General features: G+C 42.8%; 1 protein-coding gene across 1 annotated transcript in view; it reads right to left on the minus strand.

Annotated features, from left to right (window-relative positions):
* LOC101687903 (protogenin) overlaps nucleotides 1-6,201 on the minus strand; it is a 118,889-nt gene extending 112,688 nt beyond the window's left edge. Inside the window, 2 exon segments of the mRNA XM_045067459.1 lie at nucleotides 3,010-3,312; nucleotides 5,529-6,201. Coding sequence (XP_044923394.1) covers nucleotides 3,010-3,312; nucleotides 5,529-5,622 — 397 coding nt within the window. The 5' untranslated portion in view covers nucleotides 5,623-6,201.
* Between the last annotated feature and the right edge of the window lie 12,304 nt (nucleotides 6,202-18,505).

Raw genomic sequence — 18,505 nt, forward strand, 5'->3', positions numbered from 1 at the left:
CTTTTGTGCTTGGATGAACAACAGGAAAGCCAAGCCTCCAGGCCTTTGGGGAGGAACCTTGTCCCTGCAGCGGGGCTCTGATGTGCTTGGGAGATAAGGCTCCAAAGTGACACTTAAGGAAAGGCCGGTTCACATTTGAATTTCTGCATTCCTCAAGAACAATTCATGGCAATAACTAACTTTGCAGAAGAGCTACATGAAAGCTTTGGCCAATGAATGAGGGTCATCTGCTCTTTATCACAAGGGTAAACCTCATCCTGGCCAGTTTCTAACCTTTTAACCCTGTGAATTCCTAATTTACACATGAATAATGGAATTCTTGCCTAGAGTGCAACTTTCAGCTTCTAGTTCCTAAGTTTAGAAACCAAGACTTGATTGCCTACGTGTTAAAAATCTAAAACTTGCACAGATTAAAGTTTAAGATTTTCAGATGCTATACTCTTACACTTCTGAATCAAAAGATATGCTTGCTGGCAAATCTTTGATCAGAAAAATAAAAAGAACATACTTGCACCCTGCTGCTATCAATAACTGAAAGAGAACAAGCTTTTTTTTTTTTTTTTTAAGCGAAACAGAATGTCCACTTAATGCCTATTCTCTTCCTGTTTAATATGTATAACATCTTTACCCTGAACTTAGGATAAAGTCATTTGAGCCTACATCACTGTCGGACATTGCTTTTTAAATACCCAAACTAACTTTGTAAATTCAGAATCCCTAAGAAGTCTCATGTTTCTAAAGGAAAATCTAAAACCACTATGTATTCATTTCAAATCTATAATACTAAATGTAATTTCCTAGCAAAGTTATCTCTACAGAGTTCCTATGAAAAGTGTGGTCCCTATAACTGAATACAATTGACATTTGCCACCAATGTTCTAGTCTCACTAGAAAGTTTTTGATACTCATTACATGAAAACTTCACCACAAGAGCTTTCAAAACTATTCACATCTAATATTTATTATCCATAATTTTTACAGTTAGAAAAATCTAAAGATACTCAAAAAGCCAACACTAACATTTGTTTCACTGTTAATAACACTTATTATCCTACACAGACTTTAAAGCTCTGTGTGTTTTCAAGGCATTTCTGAGTGCCTTAGAATTTTGTCAGGCTACTAAGGAGGTCCTGGAAACAATGTGTGGTCATGATAAATGCTTCATCCTTTCAAGGCCCATCCGCCCTCCTCCACTTTTCTGTTCTGCTCCTCTCCAGCAAAGAAATACAAACAACAGTTCCTGGTATGAAAAGCTTCCCACAATGCTGAAAAGGTGAAAAAGTTACAACTCTACGCAACAATGTTATGTTACACACACACACACACACCACAGCACACTATTCTGAAAACAGCAAAGAAAAACCAAAAAACAAAAAGATTATTGGCTAGTGATTTATGCCAAACAAAAAAGTTTATCAAAAAATTTCTCAGGTTTTTGTTATTTGGGGGTGGGGGAGGTTAGAACTGGAAGCTTTTCTCCCTTTCTGAAATATTTCAGTATATAAGTATCTTTGCTTGGAACTTATTTTCTACAATTAATCATTACTGCACAAGTAAATTACTATTATGATGGTGACATAAATATGGCCATACACTGTTATAATAGTTAAAGTCATCTAGAAAATCCCTGCCAATAGCTTTCTAAATTTCAGTTGTGTAGACGGTGAAGAAACTACTTCTTAAAGATCATGTCTTTATCTTATGAGCTCCCTCTTCCTATTGTTCATTCTGTAAATGATCAATTTGTCAGTATTGCACAAAATCTATCTTTTGTGGATTAACAGAAGAATGTAGCTACGAGACTTGTAAAAACTATTTTTAAGGGGCGCCTGGGTGGCTCAGTGGTTTAAAGCCTCTGCCTTCTGCTCAGGTCATGATCCCAGGGTTCTGGGATCGAGCTCTCTGCTCAGTGGGAAGCCTGCTTCCTCCTCTCTCTGCCTGCCTCTCTGCCTACTTGTGATCTCTCTGTCAAATAAATAAATAAAAATCTTTTTTAAAAAACTATTTTTAAGATACTGTTTAAAGGTTTACATTGTCTATTGCCATCTGGAGTGTCACATGTTTGATCCCTCAAAGACGCGGGAAAGCCTCAGTGGGAACAAGGAGTTCCCCATCCGTCCTAGGCCCATCTTTACACTCAACAGTTATCAGGTCAACCACCAAGCACTGGATCACTTGGACAAATGGCTGATCTGATGGGGCTGTTAATACAAAGGAAATCATTAGACAGCAAACTTTATGACAACTGGAATAAAGGGGGCAGATCTGGTTTAAATCCATTAGACATAATATGGAAATGGCCTTAACCTCTTTCTCTCCCAGCAGAAAAAGACTAGGAATACTTCAAAGGCTTGAGAGTTACTGACCAATGCCCTCTCTACAATTAAAAAGCAACATGAGTGATCTTAAAGCACTCTGAGAAATGGAAGGCTGGGTTATAAGAAAGATTAAGCAATCAGGGGCCATCTACAAAGCAGAAAGATCTACTTATGTTTAAATTTTGATTATTAATTTATGAAAGATGAGATTTTAAAACTTTTGTTGTGTTAGCTAAAACTTTTGCACCCAACTCTTTTCACAGCGTGAAACACTTATAAATTTATATAAAGCTACTTCTACAGGTTTAGGTGTTCTAAATTTAACTTGACTTTCATTCTCATTAATTTTTTCCTCAGTCTTTTTAAAAAATATTTTATTTATTTGACAGACAGAGATCACAAGTAGGCAGAGAGGCAGGCAGAGAGAGAGGGAAGGGCCCAGCAGAGAGCCCAACATGGGGCTCAATCCCAGGACCTTGGGATCTTGACCTGAGCCAAAGGCAGAGGCTTTAACCCACTGAGCCACCCAGGTGCCCCTTTCTCAGTCTTTTGCTTGCCCTTAGGATCAGCTACTGTCTCCAGGAAAACTCTTCAAGTTTGTGTGACTTTCAGGGTTAGTACATAGTGAATCACAAAATCATCAAAATGTAGCAATGAAAACTGTCAGACAATGAAGAATTTAAACACTTACTTGACAAGGTAAGATGCGCTTTTTGACTAAGAATGGCTCCATATTTGTTCATTGCCAAGCACTGATAAAATCCTTCATCAGACAGCTCTCCTCGCTTGCCTTCCACTTCACTGATGTATAAAGAGCCGTTAGACAGAACCTGGATCCGTTTATTTTCAGACACTTTTGCTCCATTTTTCAACCATGTGACCTTAATAGGAACTTCGCCATGAGCCTGGCAATCTAAAATGACTGGGTCCTTTCTTGTGACAGTTACATCCTGTGGTTCTTTTATAAAAAACAGTTCATTAAAGCACCACACTCCTATAAGGAAAAAGAGAGGGGAGGCATATCCAGAATTACAAGTATAAAATCATTTCTTAACACATAATTGTAAAACATATTCAGGATGTAACACGACAAAGTTTAACAAACATATTAGTTAACTGATAAACACCTTAATAAAGCAATCTAAGTTCAGCAAACCTTTTCAGCAAATCAGAAAAATCACCTTTTACAACATCTACTCTAAAAGCATAGGGAAGATTTCATAATCATCTATCCCTTGTAAGAATCCTGTTCTCAAGCTCCTTGCTAGAGTATCAAAATCATCAGGAAAACTCAAGAGCACAAGCTGTTTGCTACTTTTACAAGCTTGTCAAAAAGATCTTGAACAGAGTAAGTCGTAAAAGTCTAATTTTACAAGAAATCATTAGCAAAACTCCAACCCTGTGAACAAGCAAGTTTATTTCCTTGTCCCTTGAAGTGTTTTGGACCCCTTGGCACCTACTCCTCTGGGAAGTGCGTTTATCTTTTGTGACAAATTACAAGTTTGCATTTTTCCATCTGTCCTTTTACAGCAAAGACTGTCTCCTCTCCTTGAAATAGATCCATTTACTTAGTTTCTGCAGAGTAAGGTGGGTATTTAATGGGCAAACTGTAGAGTTTGAAACGCTGGTAACTTTTGCTGATTGTACTCAGTGGGTGATCAGATTAGAAAACTTTTATTTTTTCTTTCTTTTCTTTCGAATTACCAACTGCTGGAAGAAAGTGTGACTAATTGGTCCTTACTGTCTAATAAGGATAGAAGATTGCTTAATCACCCAATACACATTTTTATCAGAGTAGAGGAAACGTTTTAATCTAAGCATGCCCATCGCCCTGGTCCCTGCCTGGAGAAAACATCTGATGACCTCTTAATACCCTGTCACGTCCTGCATTCTGCGCAAAGGTCAGGTAAAGTCTGGCATACTGATTGGGGAGTGTTAGGAGTTTGGGAATATTTCATTTTCCTTATGATGTTCTGAATACATGATTACAAATTCCCGGGACTGATCTGTTTCTCATCAAGGCAGGTCCTCGGAAAACTCACACACTAGGCATGCTCCCATGCTCGGGCTGCGGACTTCTAATATACGCCCAGGGCGACGAGAGCGACCCTAACAGCCCCGCGCTGCGAGGACCACTCCGGAAGGCGCCCATTGTGTTTCCGAGTCACATCTGACTTTGATCCTTTTCTCATGTTAACAGAAAACTAACTCCTCCAGAGAAGATGAAAGTCCGGGGTTTGTAACCTGTAAATAAATAAAATAACCCATTCTCCTGAACACTCTTCCTCCTCGCCCCTCACAATCATCACATCCACTTTATACTTTTTTATCTCTTTGAGGATAAACCAGCGCAGATGCAAACTAGAGAAATTAGTTCATCCAACTTTGCACAAGGCTAAACTGGAGTTTGGAGAAATCTTCACAGTGGCACACACCTCAGGCCCTGCCCCCAAAATACCTAGGTACGGGGGAGGAGGGCTCCTATTCATAAGATTATACCTGCCTCCTCCGTTCCCGATACTCCCCGCCCTCCCCCCAACACAAATCAGCCACGCACCTTCCAACCCATCTTGTCTCTAGTTCCACCCCTCCCCTGTCCTTCTCCTCTCTAGATCCGGATCTGGGGAAATGGGGGCCCTAGGGGTGCTGCCCCCAAGGCTGAGTTCACCTATTCTCTCCCCTGGCCTAAAACGCGTGGGAAACCCCCACTGCAAAAAGGGGAAGCAGAGGGAAACCGCGGCGCCCCCTGCGTGGCCAGGCTGCCACTAAGGAAACAATATAAATAAAGCCACGTGCGCCGCGGCGGCCCCGGCTAGCTAGCGAGCGGGCGGGCGGCGCGGAGCTGGAGCTGAGGCTGGCCGCGGAGGCGAGGACTCGGCCCGAGCCCGGACAATGGCGCGAGGAGAAAGGGGGAAGAGTGGACAGCGGGCGCCACGGCCCTGCAGGCTGCGGCTCACGGAGCGCAGCGAGGAGGGGCGTGTGCCGGGAGAGGCGCCCACCGCTCTGCCCGCGCCCCCGCACAGCCCGCGGGCCGCCCGCGCCTCCGGCAGCCGCTCCCGACTGGCAGCAGGGAGGGGGCAGGTCCGGTGGTCAGCGCACCGCGGCGGACCTCGCCGTCCCCCCAGCATCCCCCCCGCCCTGCGGTTTCCTCTCTCCCCAGCCCACTCGCGCCTGCTCAAACGCCACAGACGCAGAAGAAAGCGCGCCCACCTGGACCGGAGCCGAGCAGCAGCAGCAGCAGGAGCGCGCGGAGCAGCATCCCTGGCCGCCGCAGCCGGGCGAGGGGTCGCAGAGAAGGCGCCATTCAGCGGGGCTGCGCGGGCATGCTCCCCGGCCGCCCGGTAGCCGCTGTCCGCCTGCCTGCCCTCTCCTCCGGGCGCTCCCCACGCCGCTACTGGACGCGCGCAGCCTGGGCTTCCCTTTCGGGCTCCGGCGTGGCGTGGCGTGGCGTGGCTCGGCGCGGCCGGCGGCGGGTCTCTGTGTCGCGGCGAGGCCGGCGCACGGACACCCGCTCTCAAGAGGCGGGGGGCCGGAGAGTCCGGCCTGGGGGCGGAGTGAGGCGGCGGCTGGAGGGGGCGGGGGCGGCGGAGTGGACAGCGCCGCCGCTGCCGGCCTGGGGACTATTTTCTACATCTGGCCCCTAGTCTGGGGACCGCGAGGTCGGTGCGGCCGGCGGAGGGAGACGCCAGGAGGGGGCCCCGTGGCGGCCCTGGCGCTGCCCCGCGGCGGCCCTGGCGCTGCCCCGCGGGGAGGGGGCGGGCCCCGCCGGACAATGCACCTGGGGGTCAAGCCCCGGCTGAGGGTCTTCGGCCCGCGGCCCCGCCCCCTCTGCCTGCCCGCCACCGTCGAGGACAGAGCCACAAAGGCCGAGCTTCGCGGCCCAGGCTGCCCCCGGGGCCCCTCTCCCGCCGGCTTGTTTAGGATTCGGGGAAGGAGGAGGCGGGGTGGGGGAGGGATGGTGTTGAGAGACGTGGAAAGGCCGGAGACTTTTCCCCTGATGGCCCCTGCCCATCCCCCTCCTTCCCTCACACGCCGAGGCCCTGTGGAGGGAAAACTGACGATTCCCACTTTGGAGATTTGTCAGCCTGACTGGAGGCATGTCCGGGTGCTAAGTGCCACATTTGGGGACGGCTCTTGCCCTCCCTGCCCCCCCATCAGATGCAGCACTGGCTTAAAAACAGCTTCCAAAAGTGCCCTGAAATCAACAATCACCTTTTGGGGAGACGTTTTATTCTGTTGCTCAAGTTAGTCAAGTTCTCGAATTCCTAAGAACTGTGCACACAAAGGGCCCTGTCCTAAGAGTTGAGGGGAGATCAGGAGATTTCTAAATTCTCTGAGCTTGCCTTGGGGAACTAAGCGTTCTTAGACTACGTGAGTTAAACTGACCAGGAAAGACACAAATGTTATTAATTTGTTCACATCTCTTAAAATTAAGGACAACGAGAGGAGTTAAAAGGTACATTTGAAAATGTAATCAGATTGCTAAACATATGTGGATCTTAGAGATCATTTCCATGTGGATTAGCACTTGCTAATCCAAAACTAAATCTATGGCACATGATGAGGGCACAGGCTAAATGCAAACCTTAATGAAAGCTGCTGACAGAAATCTAGCTTTTGTCACTGAGTCATCAACACACTGCCTTTAGCATTTTCCCAAAACCCTCCTTATGAGAAAAATGTGTGTGGGGGGGGGGGTGGTCAACAGTTTTAGAACATCTGCTCGGAGGGCAGCACTACCTTCCCCGGAAGCTTTCTGTAATAAGGATCAGCCTGTTTAACAATCTTAACCCGCGTGAAGCAGAAAAACCCTTGGCTATAGTGCCTCCAATACTTTACTTAAAATTTAGATGAATTAAAAGGATTTCTAAGCATCAGTATAAAGGTTCATGGAAAGGGGAAAATGTTGAGGTAATAAAATGAAATAAAGAATGTTTTAAATATCTAATAAATTTACACAAATTTACGTGACATTCTTGACTGTGTGCAAGCTAAACTAAATTCTCTAATTGTATGACATTCTTCTTCCTCTTGACTCCCCCTTATCCCAGTTTCTTTTCAATTGACCCTAAGTGCTCGTATTTCCTGCGTGAGAATTGCTAATAAGATGCTTTTATACTCTCTTTCTTGAATAAATCAGAAAAATAAAGGCTGGGGGAGGGGACGGATAAGCTAAAAAGCAGGGGAAGAACTTTTTTCTAAATTGCCACTTTGCCTTTCCTTTAACATTTTAATTGATCATAGAAGCCTCTGATTCTTACAGGATGGCTTTGCACCTTGAGTTGCATTGGAGAAGGACCTAGTATTGCTCTAATGTGAAATAAAAATGTGATATTTATATATGTATGTATAATATATATAATGTAGTGAGATTAAACAGCCCTATGGAACTTTTCTGATATATTTACTGTCTCATGTTAGGTGTCAATAAAATTACTCTGATGATGTAATTATACAATATTATGCAGAACTTGCAGAATATCCAAGGTCACTCATTAGTGAGTAGTAGTTGGGAACCAGAATTCATGTGTTTTGATTTGTTTGTTGCCCTTTCTACTATATAATCCTTTCTGCCTTCAATTTAAACTTCTTTTTTTCTTAAATATTTATTTGAGTTAAGGAGAGGGAGAGAGAATCCTCAAGCAGACTCCCCACTGAGCGTGGAGCCCAACATGGGGCTTGATCCTCCCCACCCTCCGGGATCATAACCTGAGCCAGAATCAAGAATTGGCCACTTAACTGACTGAACCACCCAATAGCCCCTCTTCCTTCCTTTCTTACTTTCCTTTTTTTTTTTTTTCCTTAATCATCTATTCCTATTGGCTTCAGAATTTATAGCATACTTCTTTAACACAGTATATGTCTTCTTGGCCAGGTACATTTTCTTTCATCTGTAGTACTTGTCTTATATCATGTGCCAGGTTGCATAAACTACTTAAGGCCTTGTTACACAGTCCTCAAATGCTCCGTAGATTCCAGCACAGTAGCGTGCATTTGGTAGGTAGTACTGCAGTGATGAAAATCATGTGTTTTGCGTTCTCACAGATAAGGGTCCAAATTTCAGCATTTCACAGACAAATTGTTTATTGTCTCAGATCTCATCTCTTTAATGGGCATCAATATAATACCAGTAGGCTGCTGTGATATAATGCATGGAAAGTGCCTGTGTATAGCTCTGTAAATAATTATAATGATTACATAGTAAGTAAATATTCCCTATAGTGATAAATCTTTGTCCTTTCAGAGTGGGTTTAATTTTTAAATATTTAAGTTTTTAAGAGTTGAATCTGATTAATTTGTTTGGTGATTACATTGATGGTGACTCTGATGACTTCTTTCAAAAGCTTCTATGTTGGTCTGGAAAGAGATAGGAAGTGTCTAGTTGTTTAATCTCCCGAAGTTATCCCCTTAAAAGATCAAGCTCATTGAGATAAACAACTACCTAAGCTCTATTTCTATTTTGCTTTCACATTCTAAAACAGGAACAATTATTTTCAAGCTAAAATGAGTAGAGCCCAGATAGTTGAGAACTGAAATCTGAGGGTAAGTTAAAAAAAAAAAAAAAAAAGGAATGCTGTTTCCTTAAATAAATATTCAAGTCACCTGTCCCAAGTTTGGGGGGTGGAAAATCACATAAATTTACCCATCAAATTATGGAGCTATATCAAATGATCTTTGAGCTCTTTGATCTCTGAACATCAATCTGGTTCCATGAAATCCTAGGCCATTTGTATATGTTTGTGAAGCAAGAGATTGAGAAAAGACAACAAAAAGTCTAGAGTTGTTCAACTTTTCATTTAACAAATATTTATTGAGCTCCTACGATGTTGGTTAGAAGACCTGGCCCCAGATAAGGATCACATGCTATGATTGTCTCATGACTTCAGAAATCGCTCATCCATGAACTTAATTTTTGCCATCAGAAGCATTCCGAAATGGATTTTTTTTCATAGGAGGGTGGTAACTATTTGTGGAATTATAAAATTCCATAGCAGCTGCTATGGAAAATGGTATTGAGATTCCTCAAAAAAAATAAAAAATAGAACTATAATATGATCTAGCAATCCTACTTTCAGATGTGTATCAGAAGAATTGAAAATAGGATCTTGAGGAAGTATTTGTATACCCATGTTCATTGCAACACTATTCACAGTAGTGTTGTTAATGTGGAAGCCAAGATGTGGAACCAACCTAAATGTGCATCAAAAGATAAATGGATAAAGTGAGATATATATATAAGAGATATCTCTAATATTATTCAGCGCTAAATATATATATATACATATATATATATCTTATATATATATCTCACTTTATCCATTTATCTTTTGATATATATATATCTCTAATATTATTCAGCACTAAATATATATATATCTAATAAATATCTATATATAAAATATAAATATATATAATATTATTCAGCGCTAAATAAGGAGGTCCTGTCATATGCCACAACATGAAAGAATCTTGAGGACATTATGCTAAGTGAAATAAGCCCATCACAAAAAGACAACGTATGATTCTGCTAATCTAAGGTATCTAAAGTAATCAAACTCATAGAAACAGAAAGTGGAATGGTGGTTGCCAGGGGGTATGGGAGAAGGAGACAGAGTTATGCTTCAATGAGTATGAAATTTATACAAGATGAAAAATTTCTAGATATCTGTTGTAAAGTAACATACATATAGTTAACAATACTGTTCACTTAAAATTGTTAAGAAGAAATTTATATAATGTGGGTTGTTTTTACAATAAAAAAAAAAAATGAGGGGTTGTAAACGCATAAGAAAGTGAGTGTTGATGACAAGTCAGAAGCCCGTGTTTGCTAGGAATACATGTACCAATGTAAGTCAAGGATAATGGATAAGCAAAACACATCTTGATATTTCAACAAGACATCTGACCACCCACATCTCTTGATATTCTTATGGAAAAATACTGATTGGTTGTTAAAGGGATTATGCAAAATCACACTCTGTTGAAGCATCCACTGCCATTCAAGAGCTCCATGTTGTCAACTTTCTCTGATACCTTTTAAAATCTGTTCTCCACTCAGTACCTCCTGCCACTGGTATTGTTCAGCTCTCAATCGACTTCTCCTAAATCTCATCTTTCCACGCTCCAATCCATTTCTATAGTGACTACCAGGTTAACTTTCTTGTGATCGAGTTTTTCTTCTTATCAAAAAACTTTCACTGCCCCCTCATTGCCTGTAAAATATCAAAGTGTTCATTATATAACAAATGCCTTAATCCTAATGGCCCCCTGCTCAGTCCCAATCTCCCATTACCACTTTACAGTCAATCTTTTCCTAAATGTATCTGACACTCAGGCCAAAGTGAACCTTCTGATGATTGCCCGATAGTACTTGAATTGCCCTGACCTTGAGCCTTTGCAGAAGCTCTTCCCCGAGCCTAGAAAACTATTTTTACCCTCATCTCCACACTGTGTTGAGAGCCCTTTAAATTTTATCTGTATTTTCAGACTCAGCACAGATGTTATTTTGTTTAAAACCTTACAGTATTTTTGTGGCATATAACATACATATTTTATCACTAGCATTTTTTTTAAAGATTTTTTTAATTTTTTTAAAGATTTTATTTATTTATTTGAGAGAGAGAGATAGTGAGAGAGAGCATGAGCGAGGAGGTCAGAGGGAGAAGCAGACTCCCCATGGAGCTGGGAGCCTGATGTGGGACTCGATCCCGGGACTCCAGGATCATGACCTGAGCCCAAGGCAGTCGTCCAACCAACTGAGCCACCCAGGCGTCCCTATCACTAGCATTTTGAGGGCACAAATCATATCTGATTTCTCTTTTGTTTCCTTAAAGTGAGAAAGACCCTGGCCTTGCAATTAAGAGGAACTGAATAGATACTTGCTTACTGAAGAAATTATTGTAGTGAAATATTGTTTAAATAGGTAGAAAACAATTGGGAGAAATTTCTTGGGGAGAGTAGTACAAAATCGTGTCCTTGGAGATGAACTTACCTAGTCTACATTTATGTCATTGGCTTGAATTAAAAGACAGAGGACACAGTTATCTGAATTTGCATGTAAAACAATGCGTAACCAATAAGTTGCATGATAGAATAAAAATCTTTTCTATTCCTGATTGTTGTCTAGGATGGTAGAAACTAAAAAGAGGTCCTGAGGGGCTCTTTTGGTGAAGATTTGCTACTAGAACAGAAAAGAGGAAACAGGAGCCAGGAGTAACTCATAAGCCATTAGAACTGAATTGGTCATTTCAGGGCAGGAAAGAAGAGGTGATCAAGGGTTTGTGGCAGAAGAGAGCACAAGACATTTAGAACTGGGGCCAAGAGCACTGGGCATCCCCATGGAAATATACTAGCAATGGGACGAGTCTTAAAGGAATTGCTGAGGGCTGACAATATCCACTCATTCAACGAAGTCCTGTGTGTTCCAGGCATCGACAGATGTTACAGATACAATTATAAGAAAATTATGTAGGGATGCCTGGGTGGCTCAGTCCATTAAGTATCTGCCTTTGGCTCAGGTCATGATCTCGGGGTCCTGGGATTAAGCCCAGTGTCCCTGCTCAGTGGGGAGCATACTTCTCCCTCTGCCTGCTGCTTCCCCTGCTTGTGCTCTTTTGCGCTCTCTCTCTTTCTCTCTCTCTGAGAAATAAATAAAATCTTAAAAAGAAAGAAAGGAAGGAAGGAAGGAAGGAAGAAAGAAAGAAAGAAAGAAAGAAAGGAAGGAAGGAAGGAAGGAAATGTATACCCCTACAGTGAGATGAGATAGGAAGGGAGGAAGCATGCTACCAAGGGGTATGAAAGGTCTTAGATTTTACCCTGCTTACAAGTGAGCAAAGTTAGCCTACCACCATTTTGTGGATACTGATTAAAGACACAAAACTCCTGGGTCGGAGATGAAGGAGTGTTTAGTGCTCCTGGCAATAGCAGTAGCCAAAGTACCGGCAATTTTGTATCAGTTCCCTAAGCACACACAGATCCCACAGGGCCATATAAAGAGGGCCGAATGTCCCTCACAGAGACAGTAGATTGTGTTACAGGAGAGGAATCCTAAACTTAAGAAACCCAAATCTTTAGTAAGAAAAGAAGGAGGAGGAGGAGGAGGAGGAGGAGGAGGAGAGGAGGGGGGAGGGGATAGCTGGAGGGGGAAGGAAAAGGAGGAGGAGCTGCCCAAAACTTATAACGGGCAGCAAGCACAGCTTCCCTCTGTCCCAGAGAGAGACACTCTTTGTGTCTTCCTCAGCTATTCACTATACCAACATCCTTGAAGACACAGACCAGAACAAAGTGCAGTTGCTATCTCTCTTGCAAGCTATTCTCTGTTGGGCAGAAATTCTAGAGAACCACAAAGAAAGGTCTCCTAACACATGGATCACGGAGTGGCTGATATCTGAGGTGAATTTTGCAGCTGAGTCAAAGTTTTCTAGCTGGACTGGATAGTGGCTAGACTTCCGGAGAGTCAAGTATGGGTAGGGCCCTGAAGTATGAAAGTTCACGATATACTCAGGAAACCAGGGCTAGGTCGGTATAGCTTGATCCAGACCACAGTGAAGAGTGGAGGGAGGAGAGGGGGACCATGTCCCAAGAGGCCTCACGCCATGCTAAGGAGCTTGAACTTTGTCCTGCAGGCCATGATTTTCCAAAAGCCTCCCTGGGGTCAGCTGCCTCTAGAGCACTCTTTGCTATCTGCCCTATGCCGGCACTTCAGAACTTTATCTCCGTCTTCACAACTCGATAGGCTGGCTTATTGCTGTCCTCATTTTGCCGATGAGCAGAGGCTCCAGGAGGCTAAGTAGCTTAATCTGTTTCACACAGCAGGTACCTAACACAAGCAAGCATGGTGTTCCCCCAAGTCTACTGGACTCAGAGTCCTTCTTCGTAGAACCCTGAGTGTACTGTGAAAAGTTGAAGAGAGGGGGAAGTGGTAGCCGGAGGTAGGCAGAATGACTAACAGATTCTAACAAGATCATTTTTATTAGCCAAGAGTTCTATATTCTATATAGAATATAGCTTCTATATTTTATGCTCTGAAATAACGCTATTCACTGGTTCTTACTGGCATACTCTCCATGCTTCTATCACAGTCTACCTGAGACTACCGCCTGTTTGTCTCTTTGGCACTGACCAGTAAACCACAGACAACTGGTATAGCTGGGCTGTGTGATGGACGAGAGCTCCCTTGTTTTTAAAACAGAATGGAATTCTGCCTGCCTCTCTGCCTACTTGTGATCTGTCAAATAAATAAATAAAATATTTAAAAAAAGAAAACAGAATGGAATTGAACTGAGACAAATACAAACTTCTATTTTTTGGCCAGTTTAATTGTATTTGATGGACAGGAGTCAGAGTTGGGCATGAGGAAACCTGACTTACCTGCAGTTTCTGGAAAAAGACTTGTAGGTGTCAATCACAACTGAGCCAACAATGTGTGTGGTTGCAGTCATGCTAATGCAAACCTGTGCTGTGTTCATAGATACACATATTGTCCAGGACGAGGAAGGGTTAGATTTACTATGTGCCTCTTTGGTCAAATTATATTCATCTCTGAATACTACCAATTTATTTATTTATAAATATTTATTTATTTATTTGATAGATCACAGGTAGGCAGAGAGGCAGGCAGAGAAAGAGGAGGAAGCAGGCTCCCTACTGAGCAGAGAGCCCGATACAGGGCTCGATCCCAGGACCCTGGGATCATGACCTGAGCCAAAGGCAGAGGCTTCAACCCACTGAGTCACCCAGGCACCCCTGAATAGTACCTTAAAAAAAAAAGATTTCATTTATTTATTTGACAGACAGAGACAGAGAGAGGGAACACAAGCAGGAGGAGCTGGAGAGGAAGAAGCAGCTCCTCTCTGAACAGGGAGCCCGTTGCAGGACTCCATCCCAGGATGCTGGGATCATGACCTGAGCCAAAGGCAGATGCTTAATGACTGAGCCACCCAGGTGTCCCTGAAAACTACATTTTAAGAGACAAAGTCTAGCATGCAGGCAGAGAATAACCAAGAGGGTGAAATGTTTAGGAGGCAAAATGATAATATTAGCAAAAGCAATAGCTAATCCTATTCTACAGAGAAGGACACAATCTTGGAGAGGTTAAGAAATTTGCGTAGGGTCATACAACCAGTAAGGGATCATGCAGAACTCAGGTTTGGGCTTGTTTGATCCATGCTTTATTGCTTCGTGTGTATTTGTTTTTTAAACCACACCAAGAACAACATATCATTGGGTTCATTGTCTTTGATCCTGTTCTAAAGTCTATAAGAGACTGGATTTAAGACCAATTGAATTCTCGTTTCAGGAGTTCTACTCCAAAGCATTGAAGAAATAACAAGCAAAATGCATGTATGAAAACATGGCAATGGGAAGCCTAAAGAGAACTTCTGGCATCTAAACTTAATTATTCCATCCTCTTTAGCTTATCTTCAAATAAAGGCTCTATTTCTGGGGGTGCCTGGGTGGTGCAGTCAGTTAGGCATCTGACTTGGTTTGGGCTTGGGTTGTAATCTCAGGGTCGTGAGATCCAGCCCCCTGCTGGGCTCTGCGTTCAGCCAGGAGTCTGCTTGGGTTTGTCTCTCCTCTCTCCCTGTCCCTTCCCTCCTCCTCACACACACACTCTCTCTCTGTAATAAACAAACAAACAAACAAACAATCTATCATTTTAAAAAGTTCTATTTCGGAGCACTTGGGTGGCTCGGTTGTTCAGCGTCTGCCCTGGGCTGCAGTCATGATCCTGGGGTCCTCGGATCGAACCCCACATCAGGCTCCCTGCTCATTGGGAAGGCTGCTTCTCCTTCTCTCCCCAACCCCACCCCCCAGCTTGTGTTCCCTCTCTTCTACTCTCCTTGTGTCAAATAAATAAAATCTTAAAAAAAAAAAGAGTTCTATTTCTAGTGCCACTTGATGCAGCTGAAGGGGAAAAAAAAAATAGGAAATGGGAGATTTGAGGATCTGAAGAAGAGTGCAGTGACGATCTATAAAGCAAAAGCAATAAGAAGAGGTGGGAAAACATTTAGGCCAAAGAAGTGCAAGCTGTGGAATAAATTCACAGCATGACTGTGAGATTAGAAGTTCCGCATCTCCTAAACTGCCTAGCTGCTGATCTCCCAGCCCCCGGAGAGGTGCGTGTTCTTACTCACGTTCTGCTTGGGGGGTGAGAAAAAAAGGAAAATGGTGGCGAGGAAGGGAACACTGTGTACTTAGATATTGGCCCCAACACCTTCATGCTTCATTAGAGGCACTCCAGGGGTCTAAAGGGACTTCAGCACTCCATGCCTAGACACACCCATGCTAAGCTTTTATTTAGTACAGTCATAAATCTTTTATGACTGTCCTCAACTAGCGCACCATGCCTCAACACCTTTACATAGCACCTAGCAAAGTGCTTTGCACACAGTGGGCCAGGGGGACCCCAAATTTTCAAAAGGAGGAACAATTACGTTTGTCTCCTGATGAATGGAGTGGTGTCTAGAGTGCGTGGTCGGGATGCCTGCAATGGGGCTGATGGGGAAGTAGAGAAAGTTCACAGTTAGAAGCTCTGAGTCGTGTCTGCCCACTTCCAGCTCACCTGGCCTGGGTTCCAAGGCCCGAGCTTCAAGGAGCACCAAGTTCTCTCCACTCCCTGCCATGGGAAATGTTGATATCACACACACACACACACACACACACATACACACACAGAGATATAGTAGCAATTTCTAGCCTATAATTTACTGAGTCAGGTTTTAGGAACCAACAATTTTTTTAAAGATTTTATTTTGTTTTTTTCAGGTAAGTTCTATACCCAGTGTGGCACTTGAACCCACAACCCTGAGACCAAGAACTGCACACTACACCGACTGAGCCAGCCAGGTGCCCCTAAACCAATAATCTTCTTGACCAACTCCTGAAGGACCTAAGTTGGTGAATAATTAAATATTTCATTGAAAATGTATTTTGTATCACTTCGGAAATTTGAAGTCTGTCACTTTCAAGTCTGGGAAGTCTGTCACTATCTATTAGCGTGCTAGTTTTTCTATTCCTATCATAAATGATACTATGTAGTATTTAGTAATACTTAGTGTTTCGTAATTGCTGTTTACCGTCTCCTGGGTGGCCACACCCACGTGGTCCACCATCTGTGTCTAGGAGCTCATAAACCGGTAGATCCTTGATTAAGTCACACGTTTCCAGCTAACAAACATACATTCAAATTTCTCTAGTTTACAAATTGTATGGCTCTCATTGCCAAAGGATAATATACTACGTGAAGGTGATTAAAGGAGAAGAGTTTTAATGACTATAATTACAGATATAGAATTTTTTAAAGTTTATCTAAGTTTTCCAGAGGTTTTTGGATCACTGCAAAGTAGTTTTTTTTTTTTTCCTCTTGGCTATTAGAGAAGAAAAGGTAAATAATGTAGGGATATACATCATCATACCAGTAGATTTTAATTCTTTTGCTTTGACTAGCATTTTTATTTATATTCTGCAAGTTCAAATTCTAATTAAGATAATTAAAATAACTAAGACTGATGACTTAATAAGCTACTAGTTGCCCCCCCCCTTTTTTTTTTTAAATAACTGTCTATCTGGGACACCCAGAGGCTCAGTCAGTTAAGGGACTGCCTTCGGCTCAGGTCATGATCCTGGAGTCCCAGGATTGAGTCCTGCACTGGGTTCCCCACTCAGTGTGGAGTCTGCTTCTCCCTCTGACCCTCCTCCCTCTCATGCTCTCTCTCTCCCTCTCTCACTGTGTCACAAATAAATAAATAAAATCTTAAAAAAATACTGTCTATCAGTAAGTACTCATTTTATAACAAAGCAACTTTCTTAGGCAGCATTTTTAGTGACAACACAACTGTGAACAAAGACTGAGGAGTTAGGTATGTCTTCACTCTCCAAGATGAAAACGTATGTCTCTGTATTTTGGGAGGGGTAGGTATGACTTACTCCTGGACAAAAATCAATCCTCCTTAATGATGTATGTTTTAAGAATTGGGAGAATTTTTCATTTTCGAGCTTGGGTCTTACAGTTTCCCTTAGTTTGATGGCCGCTACGCAATCATATTCCCATGTAAACCATTCACATTACTGAATTACTCAGTGAATGGTAGCACCCAAGTTGGAATAGAGCCCTGCATACTTGTTTTTAGTTTAAAGTTCTTGCACTAGTGAAGGAGTGTTAATTTTAAGGCTTCATAGCAGCTCCTTCACAGGTGCTGCTTTTGAGGTGCAAGGAATCCTTTCCTGAGTCCCATAGAGGTTCTGTTTAATCACCTTAAGTGTAGGGAGGGAGGAGGAGCTGCCCTCTCTTCTTCCTCTTCCTCCACCTCTAAGATTAAAGAATCTTATTTAGTGCAGGGTCATCCTGACTAAAAACTCACAAGGTGTTTTCTAAGGCAGCCCTATTTCCTAACAAGATGGAGGGCAGCAGAGGAAGAACGGGGACACAGAGATGTGGAGGAGGCCCTCGCTGGCCACCCCATCTAAGAGAGCATGCCTTCGTCCCACCAGCCCTGTCCCTGCTCTTCTCTGTTCCCTTACCCAGACCAGCATTATTGCATCTGGTGGGGTTTTTTTTTTTTTTTTTGGTGATTGATTTCTTTTCTCCCACTATAAGACTTTATCTGGTTTACAGTAGAAGATTTTCTGGCACAAAGTGGACATCCAATATCTTTTTTTTTTTTTTAAGATTTTATTTATTTATTTGACAGGGAGAAATCACAAGTAGATGGAGAGGCAGGCAGAGAAAGAGAGGGAAGCAGGCTCTCTGCTGAGCAGAGAGCCCGATGCGGGACTCGATCCCAGGACTCTGAGATCATGACCTGAGCCGAAGGCAGCGGCTTAACCCACTGAGCCACCCAGGCGCCCCTCAATATCTATTTAAATGAACGAATTAGTACCTTTTGGATATATAAACAATTCGCCTGTTGGTAGTTTAATACTAACGTCGAGAGGATATTTTTGAAATGCTAGTTGTTTGAAATAGACTTTTGCTCTGATTTGAAACTCTATTATGTCAATACAAAATGCTCTTTTTGAGAAATTTCTTTCCAGTGCTATCTTAAGCAGTATCCGGTTCAACCAGGCAAACACATACTATCTACTCAGGCACTCCGCTGGATGGTGAGAAAAATCAGATGAAATGATGCAGCCCCAACCCTCATAAAGCTCACATCGTAGCTGTGGAGACAGACATATAAACGGAT

The sequence above is a fragment of the Mustela putorius genome, unplaced genomic scaffold (assembly GCF_011764305.1).
Source record: "Mustela putorius furo isolate JIRA1106 unplaced genomic scaffold, ASM1176430v1.1 tig00003896_pilon_pilon_pilon, whole genome shotgun sequence".
Lineage (NCBI taxonomy): Eukaryota > Metazoa > Chordata > Mammalia > Carnivora > Mustelidae > Mustela > Mustela putorius.